At 40.2% G+C, this 20896-nt stretch overlaps 2 protein-coding genes across 3 annotated transcripts in view; both read right to left on the bottom strand.

The window, feature by feature from the left end:
• Positions 1-13055, bottom strand: part of LOC129170486 (transmembrane protein 132D-like) — a 39880-nt gene extending 26825 nt beyond the window's left edge. For both annotated transcript variants that reach the window (XM_054758139.1, XM_054758140.1), the window contains exons 1-3: positions 12803-13055; positions 7529-7603; positions 5757-6645 (exon numbers count right to left, since the gene is read on the bottom strand). In XM_054758139.1, the coding sequence (XP_054614114.1) occupies positions 5757-6645; positions 7529-7603; positions 12803-12971 (1133 nt within the window). In that variant the 5' untranslated portion in view covers positions 12972-13055. The remainder of the gene's footprint in view (positions 1-5756; positions 6646-7528; positions 7604-12802) is intronic.
• A 231-nt stretch (positions 13056-13286) lies between these two features.
• Positions 13287-20896, bottom strand: part of rimbp2a (RIMS binding protein 2a) — a 91417-nt gene continuing 83807 nt past the window's right edge. Inside the window, exons 25-26 of the mRNA XM_054756354.1 lie at positions 19966-20133; positions 13287-16157 (exon numbers count right to left, since the gene is read on the bottom strand). Coding sequence (XP_054612329.1) covers positions 15933-16157; positions 19966-20133 — 393 coding nt within the window. The 3' untranslated portion in view covers positions 13287-15932. The remainder of the gene's footprint in view (positions 16158-19965; positions 20134-20896) is intronic.

Here is a 20896-nt window from a genome sequence, read left to right as displayed (position 1 = left end):
TGACGGCGACGAGGTGGCGGTGGGTCGGTGACGTCATCGTTCTCGTATTGCCTGTCTACACGGTAACGACAAGCCAGCGTTTTCAGATTTTCCCACTCTGGAAGCGGTTTTCAAAAAATACATTTTCAGGACACACAGAACGCCATTCCCATGTGGATGGGAGGCTGAAATTATAAAATACTTTTTGACCTGAAAATGTTTCTGTGTGGATAGCCCCTACGTATGTGTCTGTAATTAATGTGCAACTATTGCAGTCTAATTGAGACAGACTGCAGTGTTGTTTAATTAGGATACTAATTATGTCTAGCTTGGAAATTGTAGTTGCTGCGTCAGCCACTGATTACCTCAATACACATGTATGATTTTCTGTAAGTAATGTGTAACTATAATGATATGATACCTGTGTGGATTGACAGATTGACAGATAGACAACAGTGTTGTTTAATTAGGACACTAGTTATGTCTAGCTTGGAAATTGTTGCTGCTGCGTCAGCCACTGACTAACTAAATACACATGTATGATTTTTCAGTCTATTTCCATTCATATGTGAATACAAAAATCAAGTTTTGGTGTTAAAATACAGCAGTTTCATATGTTTCTACACATCCATATCATTTTTAACGCCTTTACTCCCAACACTGATCCTTTGTAATTCTTCTGCACTCATGTAGTAATGTAGTAAGCAGACTAATCAATTAGCACTGACACAAGGTCAAGGTCATACTCCAAATACAGATAGCATGCACTAAAATGGGAGTACAAATGCTGCACAAATTGCAACCTACACCAGACAAGCATAAAGATCAATATGTGGATCAATAATCACTGTGGCCATGAGGGAAAATCTCTCCAAACATAACACCTATATGAATACCTCTTCCATGAAACACAAAACTTTGAAAAGCGGGATAGTCACCCTATCTGGTCTCCAACATCTTAGATGACTAGAACATGTGATGCTGAGTTGCCATGTTGATCTTTTACCATCCAAATGATGACGGTGTTATTCTGGGACCTTTTACCCAACGCCTGCTAACAACTGCTCTCCAATCAGTTTGCTATGCCTCTTTTAAAAATAAGACATTTTTAATAATATAGCGTCCACCACAGTGCCTAACAGGTGGATATGCATGAAAACGCACATACAATATACTGCAACACGCACACAGATGCGCTCGCTTAATCCCTACCCGTAAGGGTTAACCTCTTGATTCATTTTCAATCAGGACCGCAGATTATCCCGCAGAGTCCCCCCCTGCTGGAGTGGACTCAATCTTGGGTCCAAAGACGTGAAGTAGAGCAGGGATGTCTCCTGCAAGAGCTATCTGAGCCAAGTTCCTTAGGAACTTACTTAGGAGCAGGACTCTGGGCCAATCTCATTCTGGATGATCTGGCACTAGGTCACCAGTACAAGGATGCGCTTGGCTCGTACGGTTAGATTTGGAGGGGCCATTTCAAGTGAAGACAAGGTCAGCGTGCCTTCACCTAATCATGTAACTTGTGATGAGGGACGCTGAGCTGCATCAGGCCACTGGGTCAGTGTGTTGCTACTGGGTCAGCCTACTGACCGTACATGAGACAGGCACTGTACGGACAGATACACGTGCAGGTTTACTACTCTCTTAGATTAATACACATATCTTCGCATGTCGCTCCATTTTGCTGCAGATTATGTGCAGCATGTGCGCGGCATGATATCACTAAATCAAGGGATCAGATTATACATATAGACACACAGCTCAGCGAGGAGAGACGATGGAAAAGGCAGCTTCACAACTTGTATTCTAATGGGAACGATTGTGTTTTGATTCTGTACTACCTTCACTTGTTTTCTGCCCCATGAAACAGCATACAGTAGTAATCTCTCGTTTACTGTGGCTCTTGGTTCCAGACCCGACCGTGGAAAGTGAATTTCCATACTTCCTGCGGCATCTGTTGTCTCATCAATGAAATCCATGAGATGTATTCCACTGTAATCTTTATGCATGTTCAAATAAAATTAAACCAACCCAAATGTAACATTACTGACACCAGTGTAAAATACTACATATCACGTCTTTGATTGCGTCTTCTGAATGCCTTATATTTTATATATTATATTTGTATCTTCGCTCATTTAGCAATTTGTATGCTTGAAAATGCATAATTTAGGTCATCCATCCATCCATTTTCTATACCGCTTCATCCTCATTAGGGTCACAGGGGCATGCTGGAGCCTATCCCAGCTGACTTCGGGCGACAGGCAGGGTACACCCTGGACTGGTCGCCAGCCAATCGCAGGGCACATATAGACAAACAACCATTCACACTCACATTCATACCTATGGGCAATTTAGAGTCGCCAATTAACCTCACCTGCATGTTTTTGGAATGTGGGAGGAAGCCGGAGTACCCGGAGAAAACCCACGCGCACACGGGGAGAACATGCAAACTCCGCCCAGGGGAGAATCGAACCCAGGTCTTCCCAATCTCCAGGCTATTCCTGTATTGGCCAACGTGCTAACCACTAATTTAGGTCAATAATACTTAATTTGATTAAACATTGCATTTTTTTACGACCACAAAACAGCAATAATTATTAGTTCATTTATTTTGAAAAAACGTGATAAAGTGAAGCCGCGTAATTTGAACCACAGAGTGGCGAGGGACGATTGTACATGACATTGCATACATTATTCCTGGAGTCAAAGCCCCAGAGGAATCGTTCAAGCTATGAAAGCCAGTGAATCATCACCCAATCATGTCCAGCCTTATGGTAAAACGTTCTCAAAAAATAACTGAAAAGTTCTCAAAACACCCCCAAAAACCTGTGAACCTCCAGCTACAAAGCCAAATCCTTACTGACTAAGCGACTGCTGAGTTCTACCTTCTGTTCATGTTGGAAACGTTCAAAGTATTTCACAGTCTCCAAACATTGAGCCTGTTTTGAGTGTGTTTAATGGAGCTGTTCCAAAATATCATCTCTTGGCATTGGGGGGTACTATATCTATACAGTGGGGAAAATAAGTATTTGATCCTCTGCTGATTTTGTAAGTCCACCCCTTGCAAAGATCATGCCTGTCAACCTCCCGTTTTCTATCCCGTTTAAACAGTTTGCCTTAAATTTCCCGTATGTTACCTTTTAATCCAATAAAATAACAATCCTCTGACGTTGGTGATGGTATCCACGCTTGAGGAACAGCAGCCTTCAAGGACAGTAGGGCAGCTTGTTGGCATTGGGTAGTCGGGTCATTTTCTTATTGTCCAGAATATTTCCCTGACAGTAGAACCTTGGTTTGTGTCACTAATTTGTTCCAGAAGGTCCAATGCTAACCTAATAAATTTGTCCCATAAAAAATAATGTAAATCCAATTAACCTGTTACAGAATGTTAACACAAAACATGTTTTTTCTTGTTTTACAATTATAATTTTGCATGTGGTAAAAAATTCCAAATGCATACACTGTGTTCCCTCGTTGATCGCGGGGTATATGTTCCCAAAATAGCCCGTAATAAGTGAAATCCGCAAAGTAGCCAACTTCATTTTTTTACAATTATTATATATGTGGGTTATTATATATATTATATATTATATCAACATACACTTTATACACTTTTCTCAGACAGGCAATGACATTTTCTCACATTTCTCTCTTGTTTAAACACTCTCAAAAAAGTTCAAATCTTCGTTTGAATTTTAATGCTCAACCTACGACACAAGACATAAAAATTATTAAGTGACAAGCGTAAGCGTATTTCACTCCTATTCATCCTGGCCCATTTTTGCATCCTTGTTAAAACATATTCCTGCATTACTTCTCCTGTAGCAGTCCTCCTCCTTCGAACCGAAGAGTCATTTACAGTATTCCGTAATGTCGCCGTACAGCCACGTAACTTCGACATTCCTTCAGCATGTCCAGAAGTCAAGCCCTTTGTGCAATTGTTAGCATCCTTCTCTGCCTTTTGGGCACAGAACGTTTGGTCGACATTGTGGGTTTTTTATCAGGCAGAAACTTGCAAACATACAAAGACTGCAAGCTAGCAAGCAAGCACAGGAGACACGGCAGGACGGTACAAAGGAGACTGAATGACAATGGTCTACAACCGGTGGGGACGCAGAAGACAACAGGCGGTGCAGACAGACGAAAGAGGGAAGAGAGACACTCAATTTCCCACAATGCAAATCTTCTTAAAAGGCCAGGCTCGGCCTGTAACAGCGTTCATACGCTGTAAAAAAAAAAATAAATAAAAAAAGCACTAAAAAAATTGCGATACAGCAAATCTGCAAAAGGTGAACCACGATAGAGCGAGGGAACTGTAAATACATATAAATGATAAACAAAAGGAATAAATTAACGTTTAAGGTAACTTTTACGTTCACTGAAGATGTGATTTTGATGTGAATGTTCCCAAAGACACAACGTGGCAGCGAGACACCACATGGACACCACCTTCCAGTTATTTCTGAATTTCAATAATGCTTCTCACCCCCATAACCCAAAATGGAGTCAAAGAAAGTTTGAAGTGCCAGGATTTTGATAAGGAAGGTGAAAAACACTATTGAATTGCATTGAATTAAAGAAAAAAATAACTCACGCAGCGCATTAATAACATGACAAGACGCGTGCCATATTGTACACTAACCATAAAATGGACGTAAAATTTTGATATACATTTTTAACGTACTGAAAATCACTCAAATCACTCCAACCGAGATTCCACTGTGTTTTCAAATGCAAGTGTTGACAGTAATGACAAAGACATGAACAGTACAGAACCTTTATAGTATGTTTATTGTAACTAACCATTGTTGTTAGTGAGCATGCTACTTCCTGGTTGATGGAGGACACCGCCACCACATGACTGTACTAGTCATCAAAGCTTTCAGGGTACATGATACACGTCTTTCAAACGGCTGGTGGGGAGTGACTTGTTGGTTGTAAGTTTCGCTGTAGATGGGAATACTGGTTGTTATTTACCTTTGCATTGAGCAATGTTGAGACTGAGGCGTCATCCTCTTTGATCCTCCAGTCCTCTTTCACTTAAGCTTATCACACTAACACGACACACTCCTATAAATAGTTGAAGTGTGAAATAAACTCACAAAAAGCTACTTTGGAGTTGCTTTGATGAACGTCCTCTACTGTCTTCTCAGCCTTTTCAAGTTCTGGCAGACCAAAGATCAAAAGAATCTGCAGCCGATGGAGGTTGGGACCGACCCTTTTACAAGGCAATAGTCCACCCATATTCTTTTTTTCTAACAGCTGTGAGATGAGTCTATGGCTATGTTCACACCGCAGGTCTGTTCCATTTTTTTTTTCTCACATGTGACCTGTATCTGATTTTTTCATGTCAGTATGAACACACACACTGCAGCAATCTTTACTTCCGTGAACACAAGGCAGTGCGTGCGACGTCGTGCTTTTGAGCATGCATGTCACTCCCTGAACGTTTTGCGTTCACATTTCAATATTTCAATATGAACAACCACATAAAAAAATTGGATTTAATATATATATATATTTTTTTTTTATCGAATTGGGCATCATACCCTGCCGTGTGAACGTAGCCTAGGAGTCTCAAGGACAGTTTACAATTTACTGCAAACAGGAGAAGATACAAGCAATTACAATGCCAGCGCTGGAGAGAGTGATTAGCTGCCAAAGAAGGGCTAGCGAAGTTCAATGTTCCTCTTTCTTTTATGATTTGCAATGAAAACTTGACTTAAAACATTTTGCATCTGTGTTAGTTTACTTTTGATAAAATAATCTCTTACCTGAGTGTGAAGCTTTCCAAGGTAGAGGTGCTTGCCAGGAAGACGTTAAAAGTCGCCGTATCGTTAGTCTTCAGGGGCTTGGAGGAAGTCTGGATCACCACAGCACCCCCTAGCCTTAGGCGAAAAAAGGTGGGGTTCCCAGGTGGGCTTTTAAGGAGGTTCACGCTTCCTATCCTCCTCATCGGCGTCCCTGTCCCATCACGAGCCCCGCCTCTCCCAAATCGTTGCAGGCTATCCTGAGGCACACACTGTCCCGTCCGATCCCTTCGACTCTGGAAGTAGACCTCCACAAGGTTCCCCTGGAGCCCCTTTATGGAGGTGGCTCTTTCTGTCTCTTTGCTGGAGCTGCCGGGTTGAGTGGACGAGTTGAACCATGCTGGTTCGGGTTTTAGCTGCGCCACACAGAAGCCACCGTGAGAAACCAGGCATGCCCCGCGCACTTCCCGCGTCCCCCAAAAAGCATATGCCGTCACACAATGAGCTTGGTCCTTTTCCTTTCTCATCTCGTCCTCACCGGACATCATCCTGACCTCAGCTTCTCCAGGCATGTGGAAGAGGATCTTAACAACCGGTGATGAGGAGCGCACCTGGCGGCTTAAAATGACCGGCAAGATTTTGCGGCCGCTAAGGAGCAGGTCTGGTGCAATGGGGGCGTCCACGGTCAGTGGACCATATGACGCGTTGAGAGCTGGCTGGAGAAGTCCAGGACCAGGATCAGTGATGAGGAACGTCTGGGTGTGAGCCTTAATGCTGGAGTTCCTCTGCGACCCAGGACTGTCCTGCCTCAGAAGGACATGGTCTACATTGAGCACCTGGAAGCTGACTGCAGGATAAACAGGAAGTGGAGCTGTGGGCTCTGGATCTGTTGGAACCTGTTGGCTTTCAACACCTGGTGGAGGGAATATTGAGAAAAATCTTAAAAATTATTCTAATTTACTTTCTAGGCTTGCATTATTTTAAATATGAATGAAAGCCATATGACATGTCCATAAAAAGCTTGACGTTGACGTTCTCCAATTACGGATCAACATTCTCAATAAAAATGTTGTAATATTAGATTAGAGTCATCTCCAGAACCCTGCCCTTCTCTCTTCAATTGCCATTTTTCCACTCGCCACACAATCCAGGTTTAATCCCTAAAGATGCCTCACACACTTATTACACACATTTAAAGTATAAAATGTATAAAATGTATAGCTACTCACCACTAATGAACGATAATGTAAGATGATCCATGAACAGATGGGATCGGATCACAGTGTAGCCTTTAGCCTGGTCGTCAGGCTAGCGCTAGAGGCTATCATGCTCCAGAAGGCGTTTCGCCATACTGCTTGCCTGTGGTAATTCCAATCACGACTCACCATCATATATTGACGTCTTTTGAGGCCGGATTGACCGTCAAATCTAATGCTAATGTAGCCAACCAAGACGCGTTCATTCTCGGAACACCAAACAAAGTGCGAAATCTCGATGCTTGGCGAAAAAACATTATCAGTGAAGCATAAAGACGTCAGCATGTACAAACTGTAGTACATGTATGCTGTGCATTTTACCATTATTATAAAGTATAATTAAATTATTACCAACTTACGGTGGTCAATGAACTACTTCCGGAGAAACATTTTTTTAATATTGACCAAAAACCAGTACATTTGCAGGCATAATAAACATTATGTTGGTCTGAAATTGACAATATGTAAACTGAATGTGTCTAATTGACTGTGGAAGCGCAACACATAGCTGCATATATGCAAACAAAATGCAAAACTCACCCTGTGTCGCAGCTGTAAGCACAGCAACCATCAGCAATGGAGACATGCACCGCAAGAGAAAGTTGAGCATTTTGTCTGCAGATGTAGGGAAAAAAATATTTATATTAAATATGGTAATTTCCTCTCATTGCAAACAAAATGTTGTGTTATCCTTAAAAAGGGCTTCCTTGTCGCATGGGATGACAAAGTGTGGCAGCAGACAGGACGACTGTTCCCATGGCTGGAATCAGCCAACATGTGTGCAGTGTGTCAGATTAACGTCAGCCACGTGGTTCCACATCGCCTGTGGAGGAAGCGCTGCGAGCAAATTAAATGCACACCGGGGTCAAAGGGATCAGTGGCGTCGCCACGAGTCATTTTCAATTTGATCTCACAAATGATGAACATGACTCCCCGCCAGAGGGTGAATTTATTCCGTAAAATGATTACTATTGCTATCACGTGGTCCACATTCAAACACAACTGGAATGATGATTTATTCTTTTTTCTGGAATGCAGATTGGGAGACCCTCATTAAGAAAAGTAAACATACAGTATTTCAACCCAAACAAAGCGAATATGCTTGTTTTACCAGAACATTAACAGATTCTGGTATCCATAACTCACATTTTCTATTTCAGAATGCATTTCTTTCTAGTGTTTTTATTAACCGACAACCAGCATGAAAAGCAGGCTTGCAGGCGCCCCATGTGGTCATGGGAGGCTGCCTGGGAGGCGATGCACGTTGGTGACCCCTGGGCTGTATGATATGAATGGGGAACCATAACATTTAGACAATAACATATTTGACATACTTTTCTAAATCACTGGTGAAACTTAGAGGATCAGGCGCCTTCTTTAAGGAGAATTTGGATGTGAGATCAGCTTGATTGCGCTGCAGCAGGACCCAAAGGCAGTCTGAAGTATCCAATCACTTTTCGGGCTATCCTCCTTATGGGCGCCACACACGGGAGGCGACGGGCGGCTGTGGTCGGCTGCACCAGCGGTGGGCGACGCATTCACATCCAGAGCGAATTGTCAACACCGGCTGCTTTTCCTCCACTGAACTACTTTGATATTCCCAAATTCCCTTTCCTACATCTGACAGCCAATCTAAACCATGGGAGACTCATACAATTCGGACTGGATGTGCGTGCGTCACTCGCCGGTGCCGCTGGTCACAACCGCTAATCTCCTCCCATGTGCGTGGTTTGCTGCGCGTTAGCGGTGGGTTTCGCCGGTCACGGCTGTTTGTCGCCTCCCGCACACACACGGGCGCTACATTAGCCGCCGCCCGACCGATGATCACATCGCGAGCCACGATAACGGGCGCCACACACGGGAGGCGACAGACAACTGCTATTGGCGGAACTCATTGCCAACGCGTAGCAAACCCTGCACACGGTAGGCGACGAGCGACTGTGACCAGCTACACTGGTGAGCGGCGTGTTCACATCCAGAGGGAATAGTACCAGTCTCGCATGGTTGTGATTGGTTGTCAGAGGTGGAAGGAATTTGGCGGTATCCAAGTTGTTCAGAGGAGAAAAAGCGGCCGGTGTTGACCAAGTACTCTTGCTAGTACCGGATTTTGCTAGTATTGAAGATAAACTTCCATAAATGTAAACTTACCCGATATGTTTACTCTGGTGCCAACGAGTTCCCAAGCCTCTGCTTTTTTCTTGATATCGCTATTTTCTTTTTTCAGAAATGTCAAACAGCTCCAGGGAATTTGACACGGCAAGTATAGTGTACTGATTAGCATCCTGTCCGCTCATTGGTCGATCAATGAAACTCCCGCTGATTGGTCCCCGTCTGGGCGACAGCGATAAAAAGTTGAACATTTTTCAACTTTCTGGAATGGCGTCACAAGCCAGAGTGTGTACGATGACATGCACGAGCACAAACTTTCACACGCATGAATTTCCCGTGTCACTTGGCTAGACGGTGACTGGCGAAAATCGCCCTATCGTGCAGGTACCATTGAGAATGAATGGAGTAGAGGTGATGTCGCCACCCATGTGTGGCGCTCATAAGTCACCACACCCTGCCAAGTGCCCGCCCCCTAAATGCCCCCTAAAGACAAGGCTCCAAACCAAAAACAGAGCAATGTGGTCTATTCCATCCACTGTAAAGATGAGGAATGCAAAGAGCACTACATTGGGGAAACTAAGCAAATGCTCCAAAAAAGGCTTTATCAACATCGCAGGGACAATTCTAGTGGTCCTCAATCAGCAGTACATCTACACCTTAAAGCAACCAATGACTCTTTTGAGGACAGCGAGGTAAAGATTTTGGCCAAAGAAAACAGATGGTTTGAAAGAGGAGTAAAGGAAGCTATTTTTGTCAAACAACAGAACCCATCATTGAATTGGAATGGTGGTTTGAGGTTTAATTTGGACCCTGTGTTCAGCAGGTTACTGAGACCAAAACCCACAGCTCTTAGTCTTGCAAATGAGGTGGAGCCAGGGCCGAGCCAGAACAATAGATGCTAACGAGCCAGTATCAGAGTCGTTCATACCCAACTACAGGGAGCTACACTTCCCTTTGATTGGCGGTGCTAATGGCAGGAGAGGATTATACCACAACTCCGCCCAGTCTTAGTGTAAGGAACCAATAGGAGGAGGGTGTTGGCACACCAATTCCGCCCCCTCATACTGTATTTAAGGCCTAGGCTACCAGCACTTGTTAGTTCGCTGACGAAGCTCTTCGGATGAGGAGCGAAACGTCCGACACCTTCTTCACAGAAGTAAAGATGCTGTCTCAAGAAGCCTTTCCCTCGTTACCATAAATTGTCTTTTTTTTTTTTTAAATGCTGCTTGTGCATTTTTTCCCAATTTTGCATTTACTCATGTAGATTGAACACATACTGTATGTAAATGAGCTCAGCCCATGTATACGCCCACCACTTTTGTAAAAAAAATAATTTAAAAAAAGGCAGGCTTTGCCACACATTAAAAAAAAACAAAAAACTCCATCATCATCTCCATCATCAGCCCTTCAAATTTGGTGGCTTCACTCTATCACTATTTTTCCAAATATGTTATCACGGTGTTTGGTGGTTGAATATACAGTACTATTAATAGTCAGAAAATATGCATATACATATAAGCAAATGTTACACATTTTTGCCAAAATTAATAATTTTCAAGCATAAAAAACCCAAAATGAAGTAAAATACAAATACAGTATAAGGCATTCAGAAGACACATTGAAAGACGTTGTGATAGTATGTAATATTCGACACTGCTCACTAGGTGTCACTGTTGCGTGAGACAAGGACCAGACAAGACCTAGCATCAGAACACATTGGCAGCAACACATACGAGCAAGTCTTATTTATGTGGTGTAAACAATGAACAATAAAAGAATAAAGATGTAAAGGAGTGTAAAGGTGACTATAGGGGTGTTATTTCATGTCTAGAGTGCTCTAATGATGTTAAAAAAAAAAGTATTTAGGAGGTCGTAAACAGGTTTTCTATGCTCCAACTATGAAAATATTCCATTTATTCCATTTATATATAAGGAATCCTACTTCATGGAAATTCACCTATCACGGTCGGGTCTGGAATCAATTAACCATAATAAAACAAGGGATTACTGTTCAGTCGTCCCTCATTAATAGCGGTTAATTGGTTCCAAACCCGACCACATTAAATGAATTTTGTTATATGATTCAATGTTAATAAATGGAATATTTTCATAGTAAGAGCATAGAAAACCTGTTTATGACTTTCTAAATACGCTTTTGTACTTTTTTACTCATCCGCGAAACAGTGAATCCGCGAAAGGCGAACCGCGTAGAGAAATCTACAGTCACGCATTGCTCCAAACGACACATTTTACAATACAAAAACAAAGACCCATCTTAATTAGACATAAAGGTCCAATCTGATTATGTGCATTATTTGTAAACGTCCAACTGTTTACAACATCAGAAACAACACAACATCAACAAAACAATACACAACAAGATATATTTTAAAATGTGCAAAACTAAACGACAAAGCAGCATCTAGGTAAGTTTCCGCTCATCTTGATCAAAGACTGGCATTCAGACACACAAAATGTGTCAGCTTTCGTTTCCCGCTGCTCATTTTTCTCATGTTTCCAGCATGTAGTCTCTAATTCTGGATCAATGTCCTTTCCTGCTCTCTCACGGATGTGATGTGATGTGTGTGTAACCCCCGACCTGCCCCTTATGCTCAGTGTCGACACAAACACATTTTGACCAATCACATGCGGCTTTTACAGAAAAACAAACAACTGCTTTTTCACTTCAAAGATCCGGCTTCCATCAGTCACTTCAAAGATGTTTGTGGCCTTTCAAGTAATTAGAATGCAAAACATTTGAAACTGTACTAACAACAAATGAACTTTTCCATTGGCAAAAGTGAGTACTGTACTATCAGGTACCATACTAGTTTGTGCTGTTGATGTGCAGATTGATATTGAAATATCGATACTTCCAATACGTCATGCTTTGAAATTGATTCTCATATCAGAATTTCAAAGCTTCAGTTATTTGAGGTAATGTTCGTCTGAAACGCTTGTCTTGTCTGTTTAAACGTTGACCAGTCGTAAACAGAGCCATGTGGGAATTGTGAATAAAGTTTTCATTCTTTTTAATGTTTTCATTATTTTACTTGTTTTCTTTTTTTTATTGTTTAAAATACCATTTTTACATATTTGATATGATTTTGTCCTGTTTTTCGATGTTAGCTTGACTATATTGTAAATCATCCTGCTACCTCAATATACTTCAGGGTTTGAAATAAATGAAATTGAAAATTAATGCTAAAATTATACATGTATTTAAATTAAAATATGAATGTATTATTAATACTAAATTAATTAAATTATTAATTTATTTAAAATTCAAAATATTAATGTATTATTAATACTAAATAAATTTAATTGTTAACTCATTTAAATTCAAATTTGGATTATTAATAATTTAATATTAGTATTTAATATTAGTATTTACATTATTATTAATTTATTTAAATTAATAATTTATTGCATTACTAAATGTATTAAATTGCTTGTATTCTTTATGCTATGATATCAAATGCACTACTTTTTCAAATTTACCAGATAGGCAAATTTGCAAAGTATTGGTATCGGATCGGTATTGCCGATATCCGCCTCAGTTTTATTCAGTATCGAATTGGAAACGAAATCAGTAGTATCGCACATCACTAGTTCGTACTGTAGGTTAGCTGGGGTTCCAATTAAGCAGATACCGTATGAGTGACGTAAACGACTCATGGGCCCTCATTGCTAAAGCTAGATTACCTTGTTGCTTTGTTTCCCCTCTGGATGTTGCAGTGTTATGTTCCACAGTTTGCTGCAGTTTGGCCTCAGTCTCCACTTGAATAAAAGTTGTCTTCTTAGCAGCATTTGGTAAAAAGAGCAGAAACTCCATTTGTGTTTTGCTAGCAGGCTTTCTGGCTGGCTGTTGCATTCAATGCACCCTGTTTTTTGACAATACTGTTTTAAATTTAATTTGTAGTTCTTGGCATTATTCTTGTTTTTTGTCTGAGATTAAATCGTAACGATAAGTGTTAGACTTGTGCAGAGTTTAAAATGTTTGTTCTCAACCAATTCCCTGCTGCCTTGGCGGAGTTCCGTGCTTTACTGAATGACATTCTAGTTCCTGAATGAACACTGGAATTATGACGCGTTCACATAAACCAGCAAGGGCTCGACTGTCATCAAGTGGTAAAATTGCGTACTGCAATTTTAGGCAACAAATAAATCCAGACACGTTTTCCTCGAAAATATGAAATTTTAATTTGGTTATAAAAGTTTTTTTTCACGTGCACACCCACACATAATCACCATAAATACTGTCCGATATTTTTTCTTTTTTTGATTCACAAACATAGCACATACGGTGAACTACACATCTGATCTCAAAGGACACTATGGGAAATGTAGTATTTTGTTGTTTTGTTTTGTTGTTTGTTTTTTTAATCTCAGTGCACTGGAAAAAAGGCTGTCGTAAAATCAAGTAGAAACATTTAAAAATGATCTACAAATGGATCGGAGTAAAAAAGAGACAAAAAACATCCACTCACAAGTCAATATATGACAGCCATACTGTTTATACCTTGTGAGTGAGGAATAGACTGATATATTTCTGGCTGAACTGAAATCTAACTAAACTAAAAATAAAATAAAATACATAAAAAAAATACAGTTAAAAACAAAAGTTTGTAAATAGTTCAAACATTTTTTTTATAACATCCAATTACAAACAATAAACCTTTACTTTGTAGGAGAAATATCCGCCTTATGATATAATTTCATATATTTTAGATGTTAATAATTTAGTGTAATTATTTGGCGATGATTATTGTTGATTTTATAATCAACTGACTGCCATATTTTCTTTCCTCAAATATATTATTGGGTATAAAACAGATGGTTTTTACAAGTTGTTTGCATTTCTCCTTATATTCCCAGGCAGTGTACCATCCAAATTATTTGTCAAACTAAGTTTAAATGTCACGGAAATAAAGAAGAAATACGAACTGAGAAGCTGTGTAACACGGTGTAGTCCTTCTGTTGTGTAAATACAGTACAAATGTCATCTGTACATACTGTAAATATCAGATAGAAAAACATTAAAAGTTTGTATTTTTTCTCTAACTCTTTTGATTTGTCCATTTTTCTATGAGGTTTTTAGCATGGCCTTTAGTTTGTTAACATGACGAGACAACAAATGGGTGCCGCACCTTCAGGAAAGCAAAGCAATAAAAAAAAAACTGATAAGAAAGGTGCAAGACATTGAAAACAAGTATTAGACACGACATTTTGCATTGAATTAAACATTTCACTCCTTCTTTTGACAAAAAAAAAACGATTTGGTTCATAAATATTTCAACAATGATGCAATTTCTTTCATCATTTTGCCTCATTTTGTAAGTAGACTTCAGGGTTTACACAAAATATAGTCAATTATAGTGTTTGTGGTGTACATAGACCCAGGCGGAATGTCCAAACAAGAATGAATACACTCTGATAAGGACACTGGGGTCAGTAAAGAGGTGATTGCGGGACGAGGGACAACCTGACACAAACAAATGCAAAAAAAATCCAAAACATTTGGAAATCCACAACCATGAATCAAATCTGAAAGATAAAAATAAGTTCTTTTCTTTATTTTTCTCAAGCCGCCGCACATCCCAGAAGCCCCTGGGGGGCGTGGGTCAGGTACCGGGGCGAGGGGCGTGATGCTGGTGCCAGCAACTCACACAGTGGTTTGTACAGTTAAATAAATAATCTTATTAGGTCGTCATTTTTTTTTTAATCTGGGGGCGGATGGCTGTACCCTGGGGTGGGGGGAGCTTGACAGAAAATAATTGAGAACCACTTCTTCAAGATGTCTGCCTTATTTTTGTGAAAACAACCTTCAATTAGCATATAAGACGAGCCTGAGTATAAGGCGATCACCCCTTTTTCAAGCCCCTTTTTTTTTTCAAGGCTCATTTTTGGACACTTATTTTTGGACTTATGGCAAAAAGTAAAAGATAAGCTATTTCTCAGCTGCTCAGCAGTTGTGTGACGACGCTACTTCATTGATCACCATTATCTTAATAAATACATAAATAAATAAATAAATAAACAAATCATAAAATAGAATAATAGAGAATAAAAATAATGATAAATTATGAATTACTTATAATAAATAAAACAAATAATAAAATGATCAAAATAAATGTTTTAAAAAATAAAATATTAAAAACAAAAACAAATTTAAATTAAACATACAACATAAAAAATACAAAATAATAATCAAATAAATTTAAAATATTAACTGGCTGTTCAAGCTGTGAGTGGCTTCTATAGACCCCAAATATAAGACGAGTCTCTTCTCGGGACGGAAACGCTGTCTCATACTTGCATCGATATGGTAAATCCCAGTCTATTGTGGTGGTGTTCGAAGACAAAATGATAAGAAATTGTGTCGTTATCCAAATCATTATGGACCAAACTGCTTCAAGGATGAAAAAAAGACAACCTTAAGAGAGGTGTGTCACATTGATGTTGTTTTGGTAAAGGCCACTGAGAGGCTCCAAAAGCTCTTTTTGCCACTTAGGATATGCTACCACCTGTATACAATATTGCACGAAATAAAGCCTTGTTGTGTGTAAGCAGCCTACATCGCTCGCGGATGAAAGCATTCTTTTCAACAGGCAGTAGTTTGGTGTCTGTGATGGATTCAAATACACGTCGTAAAACAATCTCTTGATGGAAAATACATCACAGTCACGTTTTTGTGGTCCACTTCTCTCATGTACTGGCACGATACAGAATGTCATTGATTTTGGAATCACAGAAGACGTGAATAATAAGTCCTGCAAATAAACATCCGCACGTGTTCGTGGGTGGTGGCGCGATACTGTACATCGAAGATCGTCTACTTGGCAGGCGACAGCCGCTTCAGTAACTTCTTCCCCTTGGACAGGAGTCCTTTCTTCTTCTTGTTGGCCAAATCTTGAGCGTCGCGGGAGTCCAGGGGGACGTGGAGGGCTCCCCGGGTGGGGCTGAGGGGTCGCATGGTGCCCGGCAGCAGGGGGCGAACGATGGGGGACGGCGCACGGACGGGCGTGGCGGCGTTGTCGACGGCGGGGTCGGTGGCAATCTGAAGAAGAAGAGAGGCGATGGGGGAGGGAAGCGACACCTTCAAGGAAGTGTGATCTGATCTTCGTCAATGTAACCTACTGGTGTTGACGGATTCATTTAAACTTTAAATCCACTTCATTTCCGTCACTTGTGACTGGTTGGTATTTGAGGTGAAACAGCAAATGAGTATCAGAGAAAATATTATTATTGTTATTCATTCACAAATCATCGCTGTTCTGTAGTTGATTACAGCTTTTTTTTAAAAATGCATTTTTATGCAAATTTTAAGTTGTTTTTTTTTTGTTTGCCTAACTGAAAAATTGGCTAAAACTGAAGTAAAATACAAATATAAGGCATTCAAAGATGTTGTGATGATACTATATGTAGTATTCTGCACTGGTCAGACAAGGAAGTACTGTACAGAAACAGGAAGTAAAAGAGGAACAACAACAAGAAACTCTCCCAATGCTAACATGTGAGTCTATATTATGTCTTGTTTTACTATATTCGGTAATAGGAGCGCAAAGTTGACAATAGGCGTGTTATTTTACATCTAGAAGGCTCTAATAATGTAAAAACCCTTATTTAGAATGTGGTAAACAGGTTTTCTATGCTCTAACTAAGAAAATATTCCATTTATAAATCAAAAATTCACTTATTGTGGTCGACTCAGGAACCAATTAACCGTGATAAACAAGCTATTACTGTACATTCACTGCAAATGACAAATTTACAATCCAAAGGCCAAACTGGAGTGTACAGTAATCCCTCATTAATTGCGGTTATGGTAATTGTTTCCAGACTTGACTTGAATTTCCATGAAGTACGATTCCTTCTTTATAAAAGGAATATTTTCTTAGTTATGGCATAGAAAACCAGTGTATGACCTTCTAAATACGTTTTTTAACATTATTAGAGCCCTCTAAACACGAAACAACACCCCTAGAGTCACCTTTGCATCCGTATCACCCAATGTAGTAGATATAATAGAAAAAATAAGACATCTAAGACAATTGGCACACCAATTCCGCCCACTCGTACTGTATTTAAGGCCTAGGCTACCAGCACTTGTTAGTTCGCTGACGAAGCTCTTCGGATGAGACGTCCGACACCTTCTTCACAGAAGTACAGATGACGTCTCAAGAAGCCTTTCCCTCGACATCTAAGACAGTTTACCTCATAGGGGAGCAGAATCAGTGGCAGACAGGAAGTGATGACATGGATTCAGAGTTGAGTTTTAGCTTAATGTGGGCTATGGCCACAACAGTAACCTGTGTTATTATTATGATGATGATTATTATGTTATTATTATTATTATTGTGACTGTCGTGAGACAATTGAAACCTGCAATAAAAGCTTGACATTCTTGGCCGATATTATCAGAAATTCTTGGTTTTATTTCTTTTGTGCTACTCAGCCAACGTACTGTACCAGTAAAAGTTTGGACACAGATTTTGACTGGTTCTATACATGGAAATTCAACTTGAGAAGTGTACCAATTTTTCATATACAGTCAAATGTCGGTTTTCGTAGACCCCAGTTTTCGTCAAACATTTTCGCAAACATGTTGCCTCGATTTTTTATGACATTGCACTTACCAAAATAGTCAGTTTTCCTACTATATTGGGTAATAGGAGTGTAAAGGTGACTGTAGGGGTGTTATTTCATGTCATGAGGGCTCTAATAATGTAAAAAAAAATTGTATTTAGAAGGCGGTAAACAGGTTTTCTATGCTCTAACTACAAAAGTATTCCATTTATAAATAAGAAATCCTACTTCATGGAAATTCACTTACCACGGTTGGGTCTGGAACCAATTAACAGTGATAAACGAGGGATTACGGCACTGTCATTGAAAGTGAAACATTCATAAAAAAGTTGGATATAGTTCCGCACTGTAGACATTCTGACCTTGTCATCATCACTCGCGTAGAAAAACTGATACCATATCTCATCGATATTAACGGCCGATATGATCGGAAATCCCTGGTTTTATTTGTTTTGTTCCATTAAGACAGGGGTGTTCACATTTTGTACGCCATTCTGAAAAATCAAAGGATGCAGGGGCGGCTTTTACGTTTGTTAAACCAACCCATGTAAATATGCTGAGACATGTTTGATATTGGAAAAAAAAAGAAAAAACAGCCCACATCAGTAAATACGCTGGGACATGTTTGATATTGGAAAAAAAGAAAAAACAGCCTGCATCTCAGCTTGGTGTGATCAGTGACAAAGCGAATTATTAGTATGAACTTTTTCACCTTATGTTACACTTTTTGGCTATTTTTTATTTGTACAAATATTTCAACTTTTCTTCTTTTCCCCATAATATTACGGCTTTATTCTCATAATATATTGACTTTTAGAACTTTTTCCCAACGTTATTTTCTAAAAATTGCAACTTTATTCTTTGATTTGTTTGTTTCTCAGAATAATACAACTTGTTTTATAAAAGCCCTAATTTTGGGGTGTGCTGTGGGAAAAATTGTGTCGTTTTTTTGTATGTTGGGTTCTATGATTATCATAATTTTTTTCTTTGCTGGTACCCTTCTGTGTTTGCATTGCTGGGGGGAAGTTTTAAAAAAAAGCAAAAGACAGGCTCACTGAGCTAAAATCTTGCAATGACATTACTTCACGCACATATTTTTTTTGCACCACTTTGCAGATTTCCCCTGTAATAGTATGATAGAATAGAAAGGGAGAAAACAGAAGAGGAAACAGTCCTTACTGTTGTCTGCTGTTGTGTATTGGAATCGACAGCACAGCAAGAAGATGCAAACACGGCACACACGTGGAGGAAGAAACACTGATCGGGGAAGCCGTTGGACGCAGCCGGAGGAAGCCACCACCAGGGAACACAGTAGTACAACAACCGTAGATACCACCTTGTCTTCTAATGCGTTTCCACTTGACATGTTTGCAGTGTTTTTGTGACCAATGCAACAAATCTGTGAGCTCAAGCTTGAGCGCATTAGAGCCGCTAGTTTGGTATCTCAAGTTGCTGCAGGGCAGATGGCGTGAAATGAACACTTGTCCTCCGTTTTTATTTTTTATTTTTTTTAGAAATAGTTTGGCCAAGCGGGGTGAGGAAACAAAAAGGAAGAAAATGTAGCGCAGCGGAAGTCACCATCAGAGAAAACCCACACCACAATGCACCACAATGAAAACATTGACACACACAACAACACAACACGATAGCGCCAAAGGAAGCTTTTTAATATCCAATTTTTTTTTTTGGTTTTTATTGTTCCATTGTAACAATACAGTTTGGATGTCTCAGTGCGGCATAAGTCGTTAATTTTGGCCTCAAACATATCACTGAAAAATAGATTGATGTGTGTGCAACATACATCCAAAGAAACAAAGCCTCTTTTCGGGGGAGTCACAACATTAGAAAATGGATCTGTTATGAAAAAGGCATGCTCGCTCGCTCGCTGTTAACAGTTAGCGCTTGACATTATTGTCAATAATTACACACAATGAGTGTTTGAGTGCAAAGAGGTACAAATGGAAGTTAATGAGCATGCAAGAACCGCAGAGCCTCTCTCTGTCCATGTCAGGCTTTGCTTCTTCCTTTCTCTGAGACTTAGAAAGGGTGTTACACTGCTTTTTTTTTGTCTTTTTGGACCCCTTTTCCCAGACGGAGCAGCAAGGGAGCTTGTTAGTTGACATACACACGCACACACACACACACACACACACAAGCAAGCCAAAGATGGAAATCAAGAAAGAGAAAGAGAACGAGAGAGGAGAAGGAGGAATGGATGGGCCTTAGCGCTGAGAGCGGCGATGGTGATGGTGATGGTGGTGATGGTGATGATGATGTACCCGTTTGGCCTCCGGGACGGGGGCGGCCGAGTTGGCGGCGGGGAGCCGGTTGGCGGGCTCCTCGGGGGGAAAGTGGGAGGGCGTATCGGTCAGATACACCTCCACGTCGTCAGGCACTTCTTCCAGGAAGTTGGAGGGGACCAGACCGTGGTGGCCATTGATCTCACCCTGAGGAGAGAGCAGTACAGAAAATGAGTAGGATTCTGCCTATAAATACAAGAAAGAAGTCATTTTTTTAAAAATAAATCTTACACAACTTTATGAGAATAAAGACATCTTATAATACAAGGAAAAAAACTAATAATTGCACAAAATAAAGTATTTTTTTCTGTATAAATGATGTAATTGTACGACGGTTGTTTGGGCTCATGCACATGGACATAAAGCATCTATCGATTGATCGATTGATTGATTGATTGTAGTAACAAAAGAAAAAGTTAATTTTTAAAAGAATCTAACAATTTTGAGAATAAAGTCATAATAATACAGCAAAAAAATATTTAGAAAAATCTGGCATAGTTTAATGGGAATAAAATCATAATGTCCATCTGTCCATTCATTTTCTTCCGCTTATCTGGGTGGAGGTCGTGGGGACAACAGTCTCAGGCCAGTTGTGAGACATAATCCCTCCACTAAATGCCAAAGCCACCTCAACTGGCTCCTCTCCTTGTGAAGGAGCAGTGCCTCTGCTCTGACCCCTTCCCAGATGACGGAGGTCCTCACCCTATCGCTTAGGTTGAGTCCCACCACCCTACAGAGGCAACTCGTTTCAGCCTTTCGTTTTTTCAGTCACGACCTAAAGTCCATGACCACAGGTGAGGGTGGGAACATAGATCAACTGGTAAATTGAGAGCTTTGCCTTCCGGCTCAGCTCTTTCTTCACCACAACGGTCCGGTATAGCGACCGCTTTACTTCAGACGCTGCGCTGAT

Source organism: Dunckerocampus dactyliophorus, chromosome 17 (assembly GCF_027744805.1).
Source record: "Dunckerocampus dactyliophorus isolate RoL2022-P2 chromosome 17, RoL_Ddac_1.1, whole genome shotgun sequence".
Lineage (NCBI taxonomy): Eukaryota > Metazoa > Chordata > Actinopteri > Syngnathiformes > Syngnathidae > Dunckerocampus > Dunckerocampus dactyliophorus.
Note: the sequence above shows the minus strand (reverse complement) of the source record. Positions and strands in the feature narration are given on the sequence as shown.